The sequence below is a fragment of the Nansenia antarctica genome, assembly GCF_963989245.1.
Source record: "Nansenia antarctica genome assembly, chromosome: 15".
Lineage (NCBI taxonomy): Eukaryota > Metazoa > Chordata > Actinopteri > Argentiniformes > Microstomatidae > Nansenia > Nansenia antarctica.
This window is the reverse complement of record NC_137685.1, coordinates 11158666-11178703: the sequence shown is the minus strand read 5'-3', so window position 1 is coordinate 11178703 and position 20038 is coordinate 11158666. Positions and strand designations below refer to the sequence as shown.

At 50.3% G+C, this 20038-nt stretch overlaps 1 protein-coding gene across 1 annotated transcript in view; it reads left to right on the top strand.

Annotated features, from left to right (window-relative positions):
* The window catches only part of iars1 (isoleucyl-tRNA synthetase 1), a 61869-nt gene that overhangs the window by 28958 nt on the left and 12873 nt on the right, over window positions 1-20038 (top strand). Inside the window, 14 exon segments of the mRNA XM_080545480.1 lie at window positions 65-134; window positions 137-189; window positions 3077-3150; window positions 4864-5058; window positions 5461-5547; window positions 6154-6237; window positions 7757-7901; window positions 8217-8337; window positions 9304-9395; window positions 9725-9802; window positions 10009-10130; window positions 14827-14929; window positions 16045-16128; window positions 19534-19708. Of these exon segments, the coding sequence (XP_080401606.1) occupies window positions 65-134; window positions 137-189; window positions 3077-3150; window positions 4864-5058; window positions 5461-5547; window positions 6154-6237; window positions 7757-7901; window positions 8217-8337; window positions 9304-9395; window positions 9725-9802; window positions 10009-10130; window positions 14827-14929; window positions 16045-16128; window positions 19534-19708 (1483 nt within the window).

Genomic DNA, 20038 nt, shown 5'->3' with positions numbered 1-20038 from the left:
GTATTCTCTCTCCCCTCGTCTCCCCTCGTCCCATCCCCCATGACTCCCTCCTCTCGTCCCAGGGGTGCCTGAGTTCGTGAGGGAGAAGCGTTTCGGGAACTGGCTGAGGGACGCACGTGATTGGGCGGTCTCTCGGACCGCTACTGGGGAACGCCCATCCCTCTGTGGGTCAGTGACGACTATGAGGAGGTCAGTACCTGTCTCCCTGTCTGTCTCCCTGTCTGTCTCCCTGTCTGTCTCCCTGTCTGTCTCCCTGTCTGTCTCCCTGTCTGCCTGTCTGCCTGTCTGCCTGTCTGTCTGTCTGCCTGTCTGCCTGTCTGTCTGTCTCCCTGCCTGTCTGCCTGCCTGTCTGCCTGAATGTCTGTCAGTGAGTCTGTCTGCTTGCCTCCCTCCCTGCCTGACTGCTTGTCTGTCTGTCAGTCTGTGGGTCAGCGATGACTTTGAGGAGGTCAGTGCTTGCCTGTCTGTCTTTCTGTCTGTGTGTCTGTCTATTTGTCTGGCAGTAACTGTCTGTCTGTCTAAGACCCTGTGGACCAGTTTCTGCTTTGTGGAGAGTAGAAAGTAAAGGTCAGGGCGTCTTAGTAACGCTCTCAGGACTTCAGAAGGACAGATGAGGCACGTTCTATCCCTCTCACACTTTTATATCATACCCCTTCCCCACGTCTATATCATATCTGCCAACTAATATGCTGTGGTTCTGCCAGAGTTATTTGTGTGTTATGAGATAGCAGCGGCGCCGAGTCAAAGTCTAGCATCGCACCTCCGAGAAGTGTACTGTAAGTCAGTTATTTCCCGGCAACGCTATAGATCGCCTACTAACTCGTGAATAATTCATGAAACATAAACAAATAACAAATACGCAACCCCCCCCCTTTCCTCACTCCTAAGTTCTACTCCTTATCCAACTTCAAAGGTACCCGAACAGCAACCTTTATACCACCTCCTTTCACAGGGCTGAGAGAGGGAGACAGGGAGAGAGGGAGAGAGAGAGAGAGAGAGGGATACAGGGATATAGGGATACAGGGAGACGGGGAGACGGGGAGACAGGGACACAGGGAGACAGACAGAGAGGAAGACAGGGAGAGAGGGAGACTGGGAGAGAGGGAGAGAGAGAGAGAGGGGGATACAGGGATACAGGGATACAGGGAGACAGAGAGAGAGGAAGACAGGGATACAGGGAGACAGAGAGAGAGGAAGACAGGGAGACGGGGAGAGAGGGAGAGGGAGAGGAGAGACAGAGAGACAGAGAGACAGAGAGAGAGGGATACAGGGAGAGAGGGAGACGGGAGAGAGGGAGAGAGAGAGAGAGAGAGAGAGAGAGAGAGGGATACAGGGACACAGGGACACAGGGACACAGGGAGACAGAGAGACAGGGACACAGAGCAGAGAGAGAGGAAGACGGGGAGACGAGGAGAGAGGGAGACAAGGGAGTGGGAGAGAGGAGAGAGGGAGAGAGGGAGAGAGGGAGAGAGGGAGACAGGGAGACAGGGAGAGAGGGAGAGAGGGAGACAAGGAGAGTGGGAGAGAGGGAGACAGGGAGACAGAGAGAGAGGGAGAGTGGGAGACAAGGAGAGTGGGAGAGAGGAGACAAGGAGAGGGGAGAGAGGGAGACAAGGAGAGTGGGAGAGAGGGAGACAAGGAGAGTGGGAGAGAGGAGACAAGGAGAGTGGGAGAGAGGGAGACAAGGAGGAGTGGGAGAGAGGGAGACAGGAGACAGGGAGAGTGGGAGAGAGGGAGACAAGGAGAGTGGGAGAGAGGGAGACAGGGAGACAGGGAGAGAGGGAGCGAGGGAGACAAGGAGAGTGGGAGAGAGGGAGACAAGGAGAGTGGGAGAGAGGGAGACAGGGAGAGTGGGAGAGAGGGACTATAATGTCTGTTTATCTGCCCTGCCAGCCAGAGACTAACTTGGTTGAGATGTCAGAACTGGGTTGTTTGAGTCTTTGAGGAAGGCAGAGCAGAGCGGCGGTGACTAAAACAAGGACACCGACCCGCTTCCTGGAAATAGCCTGGTGGCCGCTGCTAGGAGGCGGTCTCTGGAGCCACCCCTGCCTCCCTGAGCTTGTACAGGGCCAGAAAGTGGATCTTCGCTCGCTCTCTCTCTCTCTCTCTCTCTCTCTCTCCTTCTCTCTCTCTACTAACTCTATCTCTCTCTCTACTCTATCTCTCTCTCTCTCTCCTTCTCTCTCTCTACTAACTCTATCTCTCTCTCTACTCTATCTCTCTCTCTCTCCTCTGGGTTTTCTTCTCTCTTTCTTCTCTTTATCTCTCTCTCTCTTCTCTCTTCTCTTTCTTCCTCTGTCTCCCCTCCCCCTCCTCCATCGCCATGACGGCCATATCTGGGCCAGCTACCTGAAGTCTGCTGAGGAAGTGGAGCAGGAGCACAGTTGAATCCTCACAGGAGCCTTTCTAACACACTTTCTAACAAACTTTTACTAGAACCCGATTAGCGGACCGCTGTCTGGGCGTTGGCGCGTCTGAGGCTCGGAACCGGGATTGGCTGGCTGGGCGGGAACCAGATGAATGACTGTCTGCCCGCCTGTTGGAATTGTGCTCGAAGATGTCGAGCCACAGAAGAAACAAAAATGGATCCGGCTCGACTTACTCCAGTTATTAATATATTTCGGTTGACCCCTGACCTCGGATCCTTACCTGTCCCTGTTTGAATACTCTTGAAACTACCTTCTTTTGTCCTCCTCTTCCCTGAAGACATCACTGATCTGACACGACTCGATTGGTGAAATCACTCTAGTGGAAAGCTTGATTTTCTTTTTTTACCCATCCAGTCACGTTTCATCAGTGATTATGCCCGAGAATGGGGGGAAGGGAGGGAGGGAGGGAGGGAGGGAGGAAAGGGGGAAGGGAAGAATGGGAGGAAGGGGGGGAGGGGGAATGGGCCCCTGTCTGTCTCCTCTCCTCCATCTCCATCCCAAGCACCGCCGCTCCTCTCTGCTCTGTCACGCTACTGTAACCAAACGCACAGAGGTCAAGAAAAGGAAGTCACCGGTAGAGTGTCTAACCCCTGTGTGTGTGTGTGTGTGTGTGTGTGTGTGTGTGTGTGTGTGTGTGTGTGTCTCAGGTGGTGTGTGTGGGGTCGATCGCAGAGCTGGAGGAGCTGTCAGGAGTGAAAGTAAGCGACCTGCATCGGGAGAGGTGAGTCACTGATCGTCTGCTGCGATGGGAGCGCGAAGGACACATGTCTCGGTTCTGCTCAGTTGTTCGTGTGTGTGTGTTTGTGTGTGTGTTTGTGTGTGTTTGTGTGTGTGTGTGTTTGTGTGTCTGTGGTTTGCGTGTTTGTGTGTGTGTGCGTGGTTGTGTAATCAAAGGGCAGCTCCGGAACAACAGCCAGATCACTTTCAGGGGCGTCTAATTATCTTTAATTAATTGTTGTTCTAACGAGTCGGCCTCCTGAGAGGGAAGCGTCTGAATCACGGTCCTACCGGAGCTGTTAGCATCTGAAAGCTACATGACGCCTCGAGCCACAGGGCCGTACTGGGGTTTACTTTATGAAGAGTGTGAATGATCCTAGACATCTACACTGGATTCCTTAATTTCCCCTCAGGAATCAATAAAGTATCTATCTATCTATCTATCTATCTATCTATCTATCTATCTATCTATCTATCTATCTATCTATCTATCTATCTATCTATTCTATCGCTCTATTTATCTATCTATCTATCTATCTATCTATCTATCTATCTATCTATCTATCTATCTATCTATCTATCTATCTATCTATCTATCTATTCTATCGCTCTATTTATCTATCTATCTATCTATCTATCTATCTATCTATCTATCTATCTATCTATCTATCTATCTATCTATCTATCTAGCTCTATCTATCTATCTATCTATCTATCTATCTATCTATCTATTTATCTATCTATCTATCTATCTATCTATCTATCTATCTATCTATCTATCTATCTATCTATCTCTATCTATCTATCTATCTATCTATCTCTATCTATCTATCTATCTATCTATCTATCTATCTATCTATCTATCTATCTATCTATCTATCTATCTATCTATCTATCTATCTATCTATCTATCTATCTATCTATCTATCTATCTAGCTCTATCTATCTATCTATCTATCTATCTATCTATCTATCTATCTATCTATCTCTATCTATCTATCTATCTATCTATCTAGCTCTATCTATCTGTCTATCTATCTATCTATCTATCTATCTATCTATCTATCTATCTATCTATCTATCTATCTATCTATCTATCTATCTATCTATCTATCTATCTATCTATCTATCTATCTATCTATCTATCTATCTATCTATCTATCTAGCTCTATCTATCTATTTACCTGGATGAGACACTGGGCAGAGAGAGACCGTAGACTGGCAGGCTAGAAGTTGAATGAGTTAGAACGGACATGGTCCCTCAGACCATCGCAACAGTTATTTTTTTTTGGGGGGGTGGGGTATTTCTAGAGATGACTGGTGTTATTGTAAGAATAATCAGACACTTCAAACCAAAGGCCTATGTTTTTGTTATTTTTTCCAGACCAGGCCTAGACCGTCCTGTGTTCTGTAGACCAGGCCTAGACCGTCCTGTGTTCTGTAGACCAAGCCTAGACCGTCCCGTCACTGACAAGAGTTCTAAAGCCCAATGCACACGGCGTGCGATTTTGTCGCACGACAACATCCGATTCTCAATTCACACCACCGAAGTGAGTGGGTGTGAATGGAGAATCGAATGTTGTCGTGCGACAAAATCGCATCGCACGCCGTGCGCATTGTCTCATTCAAAACAATGGAATCGAATTCGGCGGTGCGACAAAATCGCCGCCGTGTGCATTGGCCTTAACACCCAGACGTGCTGTTTGTCTGTTTTCAGCATCGACCACCTGACCATCCCGTCCCGCTGCGGGAAGGGCGACCTGCGCCGGGTGTCGGAGGTGTTTGACTGCTGGTTCGAGAGCGGCAGCATGCCCTACGCCCAGGCGCACTACCCCTTCCAGAACCGCAAGGAGTTCGAGGACACGTTCCCCGCCGACTTCATCGCCGAGGGCATCGACCAGACCAGAGGATGGTGAGGACCTGGGGGTCTCTCTTTATCACTAAATAAACAGATATGCTAGATGAAATCCATGTAAAACGAATGAACTGGGAATATGTTTTATCGACACAGCGGTTTTGATATACAAGGTCACTTTATCATGATGTTTTCCACTTGAAGCAGTGGAGATGCATGGTCCTCTGTGGCTCAGTCGGTTAGAGTGTGGCTCTAACAACGCCTAGGTTGTGGGTTCGGTTCCCGCTGGGACCATAATATGTCTGTACCAAAAAATGTAGGCACTAACTGCAATGTAAGTCGCTTTGGATAAAATAGCTAAATGGCGTGTATATTAAGATAGGGATTGGCCCAATGCCCCCGGTACCACCCGGAATGAGCTTCCTTTAATACCGGACGCCTTTGTGTTCCCTGTCCCAGGTTCTACACCCTGCTGGTCCTGTCTACGGCCCTGTTCGGTAAACCCCCCTTCAAGAACGTCATCGTCAACGGACTGGTTCTGGCCAGGTTAGTCTCCGACTCTTCTACTCCTTTCTCTATCCCCTCCTCCATTTCTCCCCTCCTTCTCTCTCCTCCTTCTGTCCCCTCCTCTTCTCCTCCTCCCCCCCTCCTTTTCTCTCCTCCTCTTCTCCCATCTCCCCTCCTTTTCTCCCGTCCCCTCTCTCTTCTCCTCCTCCCCTCCTTTTCCTCTCCTCCTCCTTCTCTCCCCTTATTTTCTCCCCCCCTCCTCTTTTCCCCTCCATTTCTCCCTCCCTTCTTTACTCTCTCCTCCTCTTCTCCCCTCTCTCCCTCCTTCTTTTCTCCCCTCCTATTCTCTCCCCTCCCCGTCCCCTCATCACGGTAACACACTCTCTCCACTTCTCTCTCTTCTCCATAATGTGATTAGTGCTTTCTCCCCCTCGACTATGTGCCATGACATTTAGCCCGGGGGGGGGGGGGGCTCATATGGACCGGGGGGCCCTCAGGTCAGAGCCCAGCGCTGTTCAAACGTGTGTGTGTCTTAAACATCTAGTGACCTGGAACGACTCAACGGCTCATCTGAATACCTAATGGAAGGTTTTTGATGGTGTGTCTTTTTATTGTACTTTTTTTTCTTCTATATTCTATATGCAGCGACGGACAAAAGATGAGCAAACGTAAGAAGAACTACCCGGACCCCAGCATTGTGGTGCAGAGCTACGGAGCGGATGCCCTCAGGTCAGCCATGTTGGCACGGAGGTGGTGGGGGAGGAGGGAGGAGGTGAAGGAGGCGGTATCGGGGAGGGGGAGGGGGAGGGGGAGGAGGAGGAGGAGGAAGGGGTGGAGGAAGGGGAGGAGGAGGAGGAGGAGGAGGAGGAGGAGGAGGGGGAGGAGGGGGAGGGGGGGAAGGAGGGGAAGGAAGCCTCTCTCCTAAGACTATGCTGTATACAATGTGGCAGGAGGTTTTAATTGATTTTTTCCTCTGTGTTTTACATAGCGCCCAGGGCCTCTACAGTGCCGTTGCCATATGGTGGATGAATAAAGCACTATTTAATCTGTCCGTATGCTTCAGACGAGAGCTGGAGCTGATTAGCCCATACCGTGATTTCCCTCTTTTCCCCCCCCTTTTTTTTTATGTGATATTATGAAATCGTGCCTTTTCCCCCCCACTATACCATCAGTTAGTACCTTAACGGAGCGGCAATGGAATGGTAAACAGCACCTTCCCATGTTTACACGTGTCGTTTCCAGGTCACCGACTCACCTCTCTGACTTCATGAGATATGGACGAGCTAAGAGGGCATCTGTTCTCCCCTTCATATTTAACGCTCTAACGGTATTCACAGTGTCGGGATGGGGATAGGGATGGGGGGGGGGGTTTAGTTGATGACCTCATTTCCTGCTAGTGGAGATAGATGGGGAGGTCGTTACATCATGGTGATTGACCAGAGGCCTGTGATGAGGAATGGAGGAAAGTGCTTTGTGGAGCTGCCTGCCACCAGGGTCTCCTCTGGTCAATAACGCTGTGTGATCTCTACTGACCGCTACTCCTGCTGCTGCTGCTGCTGCTGCTGTGCTGGGAAGACTCCCATCACTCCAAACTGGGCTCTCCAGGAACACTGATTAGACTGAGGGGGGGAGGGGAGGAGAGGAGAGAGTGGAGGGAGAATGTAAGAGGAGGTGAGGGAGAGGAGGAGGAGGGAGGAGGGAGGAGGGAGGGGAGACTGGAAGAAGGATGAGAGGAGAGAACCCCAGAGCTGTCAGATTGTGTATGTCCATTGCAGTGTTTTCTTACACCTCTCCCTTTCATGTCTCCCCCATCCCTTGGTTCTCCCTCTCCTGGTTCTCCCTCCTCCCCTGGTCGCCCTCTTCCCCTCGTCTCCCTCCTTCCCTGGTCTCCCCCCTCCCCATGTCCTACCCCCTACCCATGTCCTACCCCCTCCTCATGTCCTACCCCCTCCCCATGTCCTCCCCCCTCCCCATGTCCTCCCCATTCCCATGTCCTCCCCCTCCCCATTTCCTACCCGCTCCCCATGTCCTACCCCCTCCCCATCTCCTACCCCCTCCCCATCTCCTGCCCCCTCCCCATCTCCTACCCCCTCCCCTGGTCCTACCCCCTCCCCTGGTCCTACCCCTTCCCTGGGTCCCTTCTCCCCTCGTCTCCCCTTCCCCTGGTCTCCCCCACATCCCCTGGTCCTACCCCCTGCCCCCCCCCACCCCCTGGTCCCCCCCCTCCCCTGGGTCCCCCTCCCCCCAGACTGTACCTGATCAACTCTCCCGTGGTGAGGGCAGAGAACCTGCGCTTCAAAGAGGACGGTGTCCGGGACGTTCTGAAGGACGTGTTCCTGCCCTGGTACAACGCCTACCGCTTCCTGGTCCAGAATGTCCAGAGGCTCCACAAGGTACTGTCACCCACCTGTCTCTCTCCCTCTCTCTCTCTCTCTCTCTCTCTCTCTCTCTCTCTCTCTCTCTCTCTCTCTCTCTCTCTCTCTCTCTCTCTCTCTCTCTCCCTAGCCTCTCTCCCTCCAGCCTCCAGCATGCCCTCTCTCCCTCCCTCCCTCCCCCCTCCCTCCCTTTTGGCTGTAGCGGTGGTACATATAGTAGTGGTTCCCATATAACAGCGACGATCACACAATACAGTCGCTATAACAGTAAGTGTCTGTCCACAAGCTCCGTTATATAAACCCCTGTTTTCTCTCTGTGTCTGGGTCCTTCAGGAGGAGGACATTCAGTTTGCATACAACGAGAACACGGCCAAGCCCAGCGACAACATCATGGACAAATGGGTCCAGTCCTTCACTCAGTCCCTCATCCAGTTCTTCAAGGCTGAGATGGACGGTGAGACCGGCAGCACAGAGATAAGCTGCTGTCTGATGGGCACTCCGGGGGTTAATTCACGCTTACGTTCACTCAATGCAAGACGGGAAAACCGTCATGGAAATCGATGGGCCTTTTTCAATTCAAAAATGTATTGGAATTTTAGTTTCTTGCATTGAGTGAGTTAGAATCGGGATTGACACTGACCCTGACCAATATCTGATGACATCATGTACTTGACTCATGTAGACTCATGAACAGAGATGTTAGCCAGTTCCAATGATTCCTTCAAGCCTTTAGCTGTTACTCTATGGTTCTAGAGATTTATACGTAAATGCGGGTCATTCCAAAGGGTTCACTTACTTTTTCTTGCCACTGTATATGTTAAATGCACCACGAAAGTGGGACTATTGCTACGACCAGAACGTAGGCCATTTCCGTCATACGCTGGTCCCGGCGTCGACGTCGTGATATCGGGAAAGGGTCATGTGAGACACATTTTTATGATAAGGCGGTTAATGATCTGGATTTTCATGATAAGTTGCTTAACTAAGTTGCTTTAGTTTTTTGGAATTTTAATCCATTTTAAACCCACTTTTACACTGTACTGTACTGACGACAGGCATATCTGCCAGTTAGCTGTGCCTATGGGAGGGTCAAGTAAGGGTCTGTGTGCAACTGATTAAAATTTAAGGCGACGACAAGGGAAAAGGTAAGGGTCAAAATTCACTTAAGCTCTTCTTATGCAACCAGGCCATTGATGTTTGAATGTCGTGCTATCAAAAGAAAGAGCCCTTGTCTTTTTGTGCAACTGACTAAAAACTTAAGGCAATGGTAAACGGGAAAGTCAAGGAAGTGTAACCTTTTGAAAAGCCCTTTTATGCAACACCCCCCCAGGTGTGTGAAGGGTGTTCTATCAAGAGAAAAGAGCCTTGTCAGCCCCGCGTCCTCCAGACATGCAAAACTAACGCAGGTTTCTCCTTGCAGCCTACCGGCTGTACACGGTGGTGCCCAAGCTCGTCAAGTTCGTGGACATGCTCACCAACTGGTACGTGAGGACGAACCGCCGACGTCTCAAGGTGAGGGCAGAGCCGAGCGCTCGCTGAAGATGAATCACTGCTGTCATGTCCTACTGGAACACCACATTAGAGATACAGTACGTGTGACTTTCTGTGTTTGTGTTTACCATCGGGCGGCAGTGACCTGGTAAATCGTCTGGGCAGCAGCTGGGGGAGTCAGTGCTGTTTTTTAACAGGACGGCAGGCAGGGGGAAGCATGTGTGTGTGTGGGCGTTTTTGATCACGGCCGGTTTTAGCTCACTGCCAGATGCGCGCGTGCGTGCGTGTGCGTGCGTGCGTGTGTGTGTGTGTGTGTTAAGTGTTCTAGTATTGTTTGTGTGCTCCTGTAGGGCGAGAGCGGGACAGAGGACTGTCAGCGGGCACTGGAGACTCTCTTCAGTGTGCTCTTCTCCATGTGCAGGCTGATGGTGAGTCACCCTGTGTGTGTGTGTGTGTGTGTGTGTGTGTGTGTGTGTGTGTGTGTGTGCGTGTGCGTGTGCGCGTGTGTCTGCGTGCGCGTGCGCGTCTGCGTGTGTGTGTGTGTGTCTCTCTGTCTCTGTCTCTGTGCACGCGCATACTCATTCAGTGTAATAAGAGTGGTCGGGCTGATCTGATTGGCTGTGCCGCCCCGCAGGCTCCCTTCACTCCCTTCATCACGGAGATGATGTACCAGAACCTGCGTCAGCTGATCGACCCGGCCTCCGTGGAGGAGAAGGACTCCGGCAGCATCCACTACCTCATGATGCCCCAAGTCAGGTAGCTACGGTCCCCCCCCCCTAACTCATGATCCCCCAAGTCAGGTAGCTACGGTCCCCCCCCCCCCCCCTCCACTACCTCATGATCCCCCAAGTCAGGTAGCTACGGTCCCCCCCCCCTCCACTACCTCATGATCCCCCAAGTCAGGTAGCTACGGTCTCCCCCCCCTCCACTACCTCATGATCCCCCAAGTCAGGTAGCTACGGTCTCCCCCCCCCTCCACTACCTCATGATCCCCCAAGTCAGGTAGCTACGGTCTCCCCCCCCCCTCCACTACCTCATGATCCCCCAAGTCAGGTAGCTACGGTCCCCCCCCCCTCCACTACCTCATGATCCCCCAAGTCAGGTAGCTACGGTCCCCCCCCCCTCCACTACCTCATGATCCCCCAAGTCAGGTAGCTGCGGTCTCCCCCCCCCTCCACTACCTCATGATCCCCCAAGTCAGGTAGCTACGGTCCCCCCCCCCTCCACTACCTCATGATCCCCCAAGTCAGGTAGCTACGGTCCCCCCCCCCCCCTCCACTACCTCATGATCCCCCAAGTCAGGTAGCTACGGTCCCCCCCCCCCCCTCCACTACCTCATGATCCCCCAAGTCAGGTAGCTACGGTCTCCCCCCCCCCTCCACTACCTCATGATCCCCCAAGTCAGGTAGCTACGGTCCCCCCCCCCCCCCCCTCCACTACCTCATGATCCCCCAAGTCAGGTAGCTACGGTCCCCCCCCCCCCCCCCCCCCCTCCACTACCTCATGATCCCCCAAGTCAGGTAGCTACGGTCCCCCCCCGCCTCCACTACCTCATGATCCCCCAAGTCAGGTAGCTAAACACAGACATTCTAGAACTGTAGAACAGCTAAACACAGACAAGTTGTGTTTTTTGGGGGCCATGGGACTAACTCTGAGCAGATGTCCCTCTTATCTCTCACTCCGTGTCAGCTCCCGTCATTGTCTCGGCCGTCTCCCCTGGCTCTCTCCCCTGGCTCCCCTTGTGAATTTCAAAGTGACTTGTCAAACTTTGTTAACTGTGACTACTTCCAAATTCCAACTCTTTCAATCTAAAACTACCTCCTCCCGTTAACCTAAAGTGTTTTGTCATTTTTGGCTTAAGGAATGTAAATATTGATTTGATACGTCCTCTCAGACTCCTGGAATGGCATATCGAAGGGATGGTTTTTCAGACTTGGATTCCGCATGTTTGTGGACATCTGAGAGACTCTATGTCAACTCTGTTGTGTTATGTGATAAAAGTGAATCATAAATGATGCATTCTCCACAGATGTGCAAAAACAACAACAATACTTCGTCCCAAACAAACTCATCTAAAATGTTGAAACAAATGACAATTATTTTCAAGTGCCTGTGTACCAACCCCAGTCCTCGGGCTGTTGTCTGGAGTAGAAGAAGGAGAAATCAAGCCATGTTTTGATTTTAGAGAGGCTGACGAGACAGAGAGCAACGGTGGAACACACTAACACACAGGCTCTGTTCAAAAGCAGGAACAGCACTGTTGTTTGGGCTACAATTTAGTATGCCCTTTGTGTAGCTCCCCTCAGCAGACCAATTTACTGCAGAGCTGTAAATAGACTCCCCCGATGAGTCAGTGTTCTCCTCAGAGAGCAGTAGAGAAAAATAACTGTTCCTCTTGGCTGCCAGTCTGTCATTCACCTACTGAAGAGCTGAGAGACTGTTCCTCTTGGCTGCCAGTCTGTCATTCACCTACTGAAGAGCAGAGAGACTGTTCCTCTGGTTCCTCTGGCTGCCACTCTGTCATTCACCTACTGAAGAGCTGAGAGACTGTTCCTCTGGCTGCCAGTCTGTCATTCACCTGCTGAAGAGCTGAGAGACTGTTCCTCTGGCTGGCAGTCTGTCATTCACCTACTGAAGGGCTGAGAGACTGTTCCTCTGGTTCCTCTGGCTGGCAGTCTGTCATTCACCTACTGAAGAGCTGAGAGACTGTTCCTCTGGCTGCCAGTCTGTCATTCACCTGCTGAAGAGCTGAGAGACTGTTCCTCTGGCTGGCAGTCTGTCAGTCACCTACTGAAGAGCTGAGAGACTGTTCCTCTGGCTGGCAGTCTGTCATTCACCTACTGAAGAGCTGAGAGACTGTTCCTCTGGCTGCCAGTCTATCATTCACCTACTGAAGAGCAGAGAGACTGTTCCTCTGGTTCCTCTGGCTGCCACTCTGTCATTCACCTACTGAAGAGCTGAGAGACTGTTCCTCTGGCTGCCAGTCTGTCATTCACCTGCTGAAGAGCTGAGAGACTGTTCCTCTGGCTGGCAGTCTGTCATTCACCTACTGAAGGGCTGAGAGACTGTTCCTCTGGTTCCTCTGGCTGGCAGTCTGTCATTCACCTACTGAAGAGCTGAGAGACTGTTCCTCTGGCTGCCAGTCTGTCATTCACCTGCTGAAGAGCTGAGAGACTGTTCCTCTGGCTGGCAGTCTGTCAGTCACCTACTGAAGAGCTGAGAGACTGTTCCTCTGGCTGGCAGTCTGTCATTCACCTACTGAAGAGCTGAGAGACTGTTCCTCTGGCTGCCAGTCTATCATTCACCTACTGAAGAGCTGAGAGACTGTTCCTCTTGGCTGCCAGTCTGTCATTCACCTACTGAAGGGCTGAGAGACTGTTCCTCTGGTTCCTCTGGCTGCCACTCTGTCATTCACCTACTGAAGAGCTGAGAGACTGTTCCTCTGGCTGCCAGTCTGTCATTCACCTGCTGAAGAGCTGAGAGACTGTTCCTCTGGCTGGCAGTCTGTCAGTCACCTACTGAAGAGCTGAGAGACTGTTCCTCTGGCTGGCAGTCTGTCATTCACCTACTGAAGAGCTGAGAGACTGTTCCTCTGGCTGCCAGTCTATCATTCACCTACTGAAGAGCTGAGAGACTGTTCCTCTTGGCTGCCAGTCTGTCATTCACCTACTGAAGAGCTGAGAGACTGTTCCTCTTGGCTGCCAGTCTGTCATTCACCTACTGAAGAGTTGAGAGACTGTTCCTCTGGCTGCCAGTCTTATCATTCACCTACTGAAGAGCTGAGAGACTGTTCCCCTGGCTGCCAGTCTATCATTCACCTACTGAAGAGCTGAGAGACTGTTCCTCTGGCTGCCAGTCTGTCATTCACCTACTGAAGAGCTGAGAGACTGTTCCTCTTGGCTGCCAGTCTGTCATTCACCTACTGAAGAGCTGAGAGACTGTTCCTCTGGCTGCCAGTCTTATCATTCACCTACTGAAGAGCTGAGAGACTGTTCCCCTGGCTGCCAGTCTATCATTCACCTACTGAAGAGCTGAGAGACTGTCCCTCTGGCTGCCACTCTATCATTCACCTACTGAAGGGCTGAGAGACTGTTCCTCTGGCTGGCAGTCTGTCATTCACCTACTGAAGAGCTGAGAGACTGTTCCTCTGGCTGCCACTCTATCAGTCACCTACTGAAGAGCTGAGAGACTGTTCCTTTCACCTACTGAAGAGCTGAGAGACTCTTCCTCTGGCTGCCAGTCTGTCATTCACCTACTGAAGAGCTGAGAGACTGTTCCTCTGGCTGCCAGTCTGTCATTCACCTACTGAAGAGCTGAGAGACTGTTCCTCTGGCTGCCAGTCTGTCATTCACCTACTGAAGAGCAGAGAGACTGTTCCTCTGGCTGCCAGTCTATCATTCACCTACTGAAGAGCTGAGAGACTGTTCCTCTGGCTGCCAGTCTGTCATTCACCTACTGAAGAGCAGAGAGACTGTTCCTCTGACCTGCCAGTCTATCATTCACCTACTGAAGAGCTGAGAGACTCTTCCTCTGGCTGCCAGTCTGTCATTCACCTACTGAAGAGCTGAGAGACTGTTCCTCTGACCTGCCAGTCTGTCATTCACCTACTGAAGAGCTGAGAGACTGTTCCTCTGACCTGCCAGTCTGTCATTCACCTACTGAAGAGCTGAGAGACTCTTCCTCTGGCTGCCAGTCTATCATTCACCTACTGAAGAGCTGAGAGACTGTTCCTCTGGCTGCCAGTCTATCATTCACCTACTGAAGAGCTGAGAGACACTTCCCTCTGCCCTTCTTTTATCATTCACCTACTGAAGAGCTGAGGGACTGCTTCACGTCCCCTTCTCTCCCAGAAACACCCGAACATCTTGCTAAGGTCGCCCATCAATCAGGAGCGGAGATGCTGCCAGCCAGGCCGCTGTGAACTCATTATGTGATTGGCTGTCCCCAGTATCCTGTTCATCCTGTCCTCGACTTATAGAGCCATAATAGTGTTACTGTGTGTGATTATCAGCTGAGAGTCTCTCTCAGAGCCTCACTGCAAGGTTGAGGTGGTCATGGGCCTGGATGGGGAACAGAGTGTTTTGATTCCGATTTTGTTGTCGATGTTTGTTTCTTGTAGGTTCAGTCATTGAATCATATTGTTAGGGTTTCTGTAAGAAAATATGAAGCCTTAGACGATAGATTTGGTAGCTGGCTGAAAGTAATTGATAATTGATTTAAGAGTATGTAATGTAGAATTGACATTTTGCTGTTAAAATTCCCTGCTAGTCTGGACGCACGCACACACACACACACACACACACACACACACACACACACACACACACACACACACACACACATACACACACACACACACACACACACACACACACACACACTCTATCTTCCACCCTGATGTGTTCCAGTGGAGCCTCCCGTACCTTGTTAAACCCTGTGCTCATCCTGACAGGGAGAGTTTGATTGACAAGCGCATCGAGAGCGCCGTGTCTCAGATGCAGTCTGTCATCGAGCTGGGCCGTGTGATAAGGGACAGGAAGACACTGCCCGTGAAGGTAGGTCATCACCCCCCGCCCCCATCACCTGCTACTCTCCACCGAGCCATCTCATCGAGGCCAAATACAATGGGGGAAATAAGTATTGAACACATCAATATTTTGTCCAGTAAATGTATTTGCAATGAGCCTATTCAAGTGAAATTTGCACCAGACTTTGGTATTAACTCAAACAAACCAGAAAAGTCCAAATGCAAATAAAGTTATGTGTAATAAAGTGGAATGAAACAGGAATGTTGATGTGTTCAATACTTATTTCCCCCACTGTATGTGACACGTTCTGATGAAAAAGTCCCCGAAGTAGTGCATGGTATTTTTTTTTAATATTTTTTTTTTTTAATTTATTTTTACATATTATGAGAGTGCAGATTGTAAGCTTTCAAATGATGTGTCATACATTGAAATCTTAAAAATAGTTGAAGATATGCTTACTTGAATCTTGGTACACCTCAAACGGAGAATTGGAGAAAATCTCTCTGAATCAAAACAAGTGTTTGCAACCATCGCGTTGGTAGCTACCTAGCAGCTAAAAAGAAAACATCGCTATGTAGTAACATCTAACTGCATGTTTAGCACATCAAAACATGCTGATAGAACATCAACATGCTAAAAACACATAACTACTAGGGGCGTAACGGTACACACACATTTTGGTTCGCGGTTTCGAAGTCATGGTTCGGTACGTTTTTGGTACAGCAGGGTAAAAATTCCCAAAACATATATATATGCTGGTACAGATACATAGATGGGTCAGCACCGGGCTGGTCTTAGGAGGCTTATTATTTTCCAGATGGTTTGGACTTGATTTTTCTGTCATGAATCTTTGATTTCAGCCCTTCTCTGTCTCCTGAGATCCTGCCTCTGTTGACATGGCTTTGATGCAGAATACATGTCCTCTAATACTTAAACAAGATAAAACAGCCCAGAGTCAAAGTGTCTGTCTGGCATGTGGATACAGTGTGTGTGTGTGTCTGTGTCTGTGTCTCTGTGTGTGTGGTTGTGTGTGTGTGTGTGTGTCTGTGTGTGTCTCTGTCTCTGTGTGTGTGGTTGTCTGTGTGTGTGGTTGTGTTGTGTTAGAGCTCACAGTAACAGTCGATGTTGGTTTGTGTTCCCAGTACCCCCTGAAGGAGGTAGTGGTGATCCACCAGGACGCTGAGGCGCTCCAGGACATCCAGTCCCTGCAGAAGTACATCCTGGAGGTGGGTGGCACTGAGGAGAGACTCCCTCTGGTCCTAGAGTCTGTGGTGTTACTGCCGTATGGCTCCATAAGGCTTAGGGTTTGTCAGGTGACTTTGTGAGGTGATTTTGTTATTTATTCTCCAGGTGATAGAAGATTGTTTCTGAAATCCAGCGTTTATTAAATCGAAAGAGATAAGAAAAGCATTTTTAAAATGTAATTTCCATATGCTGTTTTCTATAATCCTATTGTTGTCTGTACATTGTGTTTTCAAATGCGCCAACAAAAAAAAGATACTTTCAATCACTTCAGATACTTTCAAATCCTAATATATTTATAAGGGGATAAAGCTTGGAACCTGAACTTGCGGAGTGTGTTCTAATATTGAGTTTCACTCAAACAAACACCTCTCACAGAGGATTTATTGCCTTCAAAGTTGCAGTAATCCAGCCTATTGTACCCAGGGCCCTGGACTGGCAAACCCTTCTATCTCTGTCAGAGCCACTCCTTATCTCTCAGACGCTTTCATTTTGGTGGGGGGGGGGGGGGGGGGAGATGGAAAGCTCAACATTTAACCTTGGTGCCCCCCCCCACTCCCTGCAAGTAAACAGCATTTATTCTCCAGAATTGGGAGCGGTTTAAGGTCTGACTCACAGACAACCTTCAGATACTCGTCTCGTAGAATGGAGGAATCGAATCAATGTCACTTGACAGCTCCATTTTAACGGGAGGACATACTGTACTGAAATAGGGAGCCTTTTTTGCATCATCCTCCTCCTCCCCACGGAAATACACTATATGGACAAAAGTATTGGGACACCTGAACATCACACCTACGGTATATGTGCTTGTTGAACTTCTCATTCCCAAAACCATGGGCATTAATATGGTGTTGGTCCCACCTTTGCTGCTATAACAGCTTCCACTCTTCTGGGAAGACTTTCTACTAGATTTTAGAATATGGTTGCTTATGATTTGCTCCCATTCAGCCACAAGAGCATTAATGAGGTCGGGCACTGATGTTGAGTGAGAAGGACTGGCTCGCAGTCGGCGTTCCAATTCATCCCAAAGGTGTTCGATGGGGTTGAGGTCAGAGCTCTGTGTGCAGGCCAGTCAAGTTCTCCCAGACCAAAGTCCGCAAAACATGTCATTATGGACCTCACTGTGTATGGGGGCATTGTCATGCTGAAACTGGAAAGGGCCTTCCCCAAACTGTTGCCACAAAGTTGGAAGAATAGAATTCTCTAGAATCACATTGTGTGCTGTAGCATTACGATTTTCCTTATTCACTGGAACCAAGGGGCCTAGCCCACACCATTAAAACAGCCCCAGACAATAATTGTCCACATACTTTTGCCCATATAGTGTATATTGTAAAACAGACGTTCTAGAGGTGTGCACTGACATTCTAGATCTGTACACACGGACATTCTAGAACTGTTCAAACACAGGAAATCTAGAACACAGTGGTTCCCATTAATGACCTAGACTGCGGCGTCCTGCCCTTGTCTAATTTGTCCCACCATAGTCTCATAACAAACCGAAACTATTTTTTACGTGTGAGCGACGCACTGGCTCCAGTGCCTCCCACACTGTAGTCCTCCACCTGTAATCACCTGTAGTCTTCCACCTGTAATCACCTGTACTCTTCCACCTGTAGTCTTCCTCCTGTGGTCTTCTACCTGTAGTCACCTGTAGTCACCTGTAGTCGTCCACCTGTAGTCCTCCACCTAGCAGCAGCAGCAGGAGGGTGATGGATAGGAGAGCCTGGGCCACAGGCTAAAATTAGCATCGATCCTCCTCCTCCTCCTCCTGCAGGATGACAGATGGTCCGCCTGCTCTGGTCTCAGCTCGTCGGGTCTGGCCTGTGATGGTGGAGGACTGGGATTGATCTAGCCTGATGCTACTGTCTCTAGACTTAGAGGGGAGGAGGCTAGCACGTGAAGGAGAGAGTCACACACATTTAGAGGAGGATACAGCTGGTTAGGGAGAGGTCTCTGCACCAGGGGAGGCTGGTGGAGGTAGATATCGGATGACGGGCTTGTTGTAATGCATGGAATTGAATGTGGGATGGTGTCAAGCGTGTGCGTTTCATACCGTTCCTCTTTCAATTCAGTGCATTACAATCGTGAACCCTGTCTTCTCCAGAATCTGAATGCATTGAATTCCAGAGAAGTATATGAACCGCGACAGCCCCAGAGCTTCAGGCCTGGCGAGGTGCTATTCTACATCGACATTGATGAAAACAAGCATTGTAATTGGCCGAGAGCCTTTTCGATGCTGTGGTTTTACTACCAACAATGTCACGGTTAAATCATCTGTTAAGATATCCCTATGCCACTGTGGACGGTCGTCGTTTGTCGTTTTGGGAGCGATATTTCCCCAGCGCAGAGCAGAAACCACCACGATCTGTCACAGAATAAATACTTAAAAGCATTGTTTTCCTGTCACAATCTTCTGATTTGTTGTGTAACCCCCCGTTATATAAAAGCAATAAAGCCCTCGGCGCTGTGATTGATAGTCAGTGTCGTCACCCTGTATACGCTTTTCTGGCTCTGCGCGTCATGCCCTGAACAACAACTCCCCCTGTGTGACAATATTGATGATATAACGCCGGAGAAGTTAGGGTGCTTCATCACCTCACTGAGTCAGCAGTGTTCAAAGGAGGAGCTACGCTAGCTAGCGCCGCAGCAACAGGGGGGCTCGTCGTCGGAGGCTCCCCTCCGCAGCTCCACCACGTCTGACGAATCGGCTCACGGAATAGTCAACGAGTTTGTTGTTTTTGTGTTTTCCCTCTCTGGCGTAGAGAGAGATGAAAGGCGCCGCGTCCCTCCTCTGTCACGGCGCGCTCTCGTTAGCCGCCATGTTTTATTCAAGCCACTTTGACGCGGCAGAACCCCGACCTAGATAGATATACAAGACCCCGCGCTCTCACGTTTTTCCTCTGAAGAGGAGGAGGAGGAGGAGGAGGAGGAAGAGGAGGAGGAGGAGGAGGAGGGCGATCAACTATTCTATTCTAATCTGATCTACATCAGGGGAGGCTGGTGGAGGGAGAAATTGGAGGAAGGGGGCTCGGTGTAATGCATGGATTACACATGTGGAACACGTGGTTGATACCGTTCCCTATTCCATGCCATGCATTACAATCCTCTGACTTCTACCTCCACCAGCCTCCCCTGATCGATGTGTATTCCCTCCCGGTCACGCACTGACTGTGAAGTCATCCCGTACAAGAAAGTCTCCTCCTCCCTTCCCGATACACTTGACTAGATCTGAAAGAGTTGGAGAAGGTCACCCGTCTAGCTGATCACAGAACGAGGTCACTTCCCCCTGCCCTGGGTGTGCCCAGGCCAGGTGAACGGGGCTGGGGGGGGGGTTTGCTTCCTGTTTCCTGTGTGCGTCTCCAACCCTGTGGGTCTCTCCGCAGGAGCTGAACGTGCGCACGCTCACGCTGTCCACGGACAAGGACAAGTACGGCATCCGCATGAGGGCGGAGCCTGACCACATGGTGCTGGGCAAGAGGCTGAAGGGGGCGTTCAAGTCCATCACCGCCTCCATCAAGGAGCTGAAAAGCGAACAGCTGGAGGCCTTCCAGAAGACAGGTAGGCCCGGGGGAGGGTGTGTGTGTGTTTTTGGTGGGGGGTGTGTGTGTGTGTGTGGGGGGGGGGGGGGGGGGGAGGAAAGAGTGTGAGTTTGGTGTGTGGTTGGTGTGTGTCTCTGTGTCTGTGTTCCTGTGTTCCTGTGTTTGTGTGTGTGTGTCTCAGTTTGTGTGTGTGGTTTGTGTGTATGTGGTTGGTGTCTCTGTCTGCCCGTCTGTCTGTCTGTTCTGTGTCTGTGTGGGCGTTATTCCTGTGTATCTATAGTATCCAGTGTTCCACTGTGGGCTGTTGACTCATCGAGACAACACAACGCTTCTGTGTTTACCTCTAAGG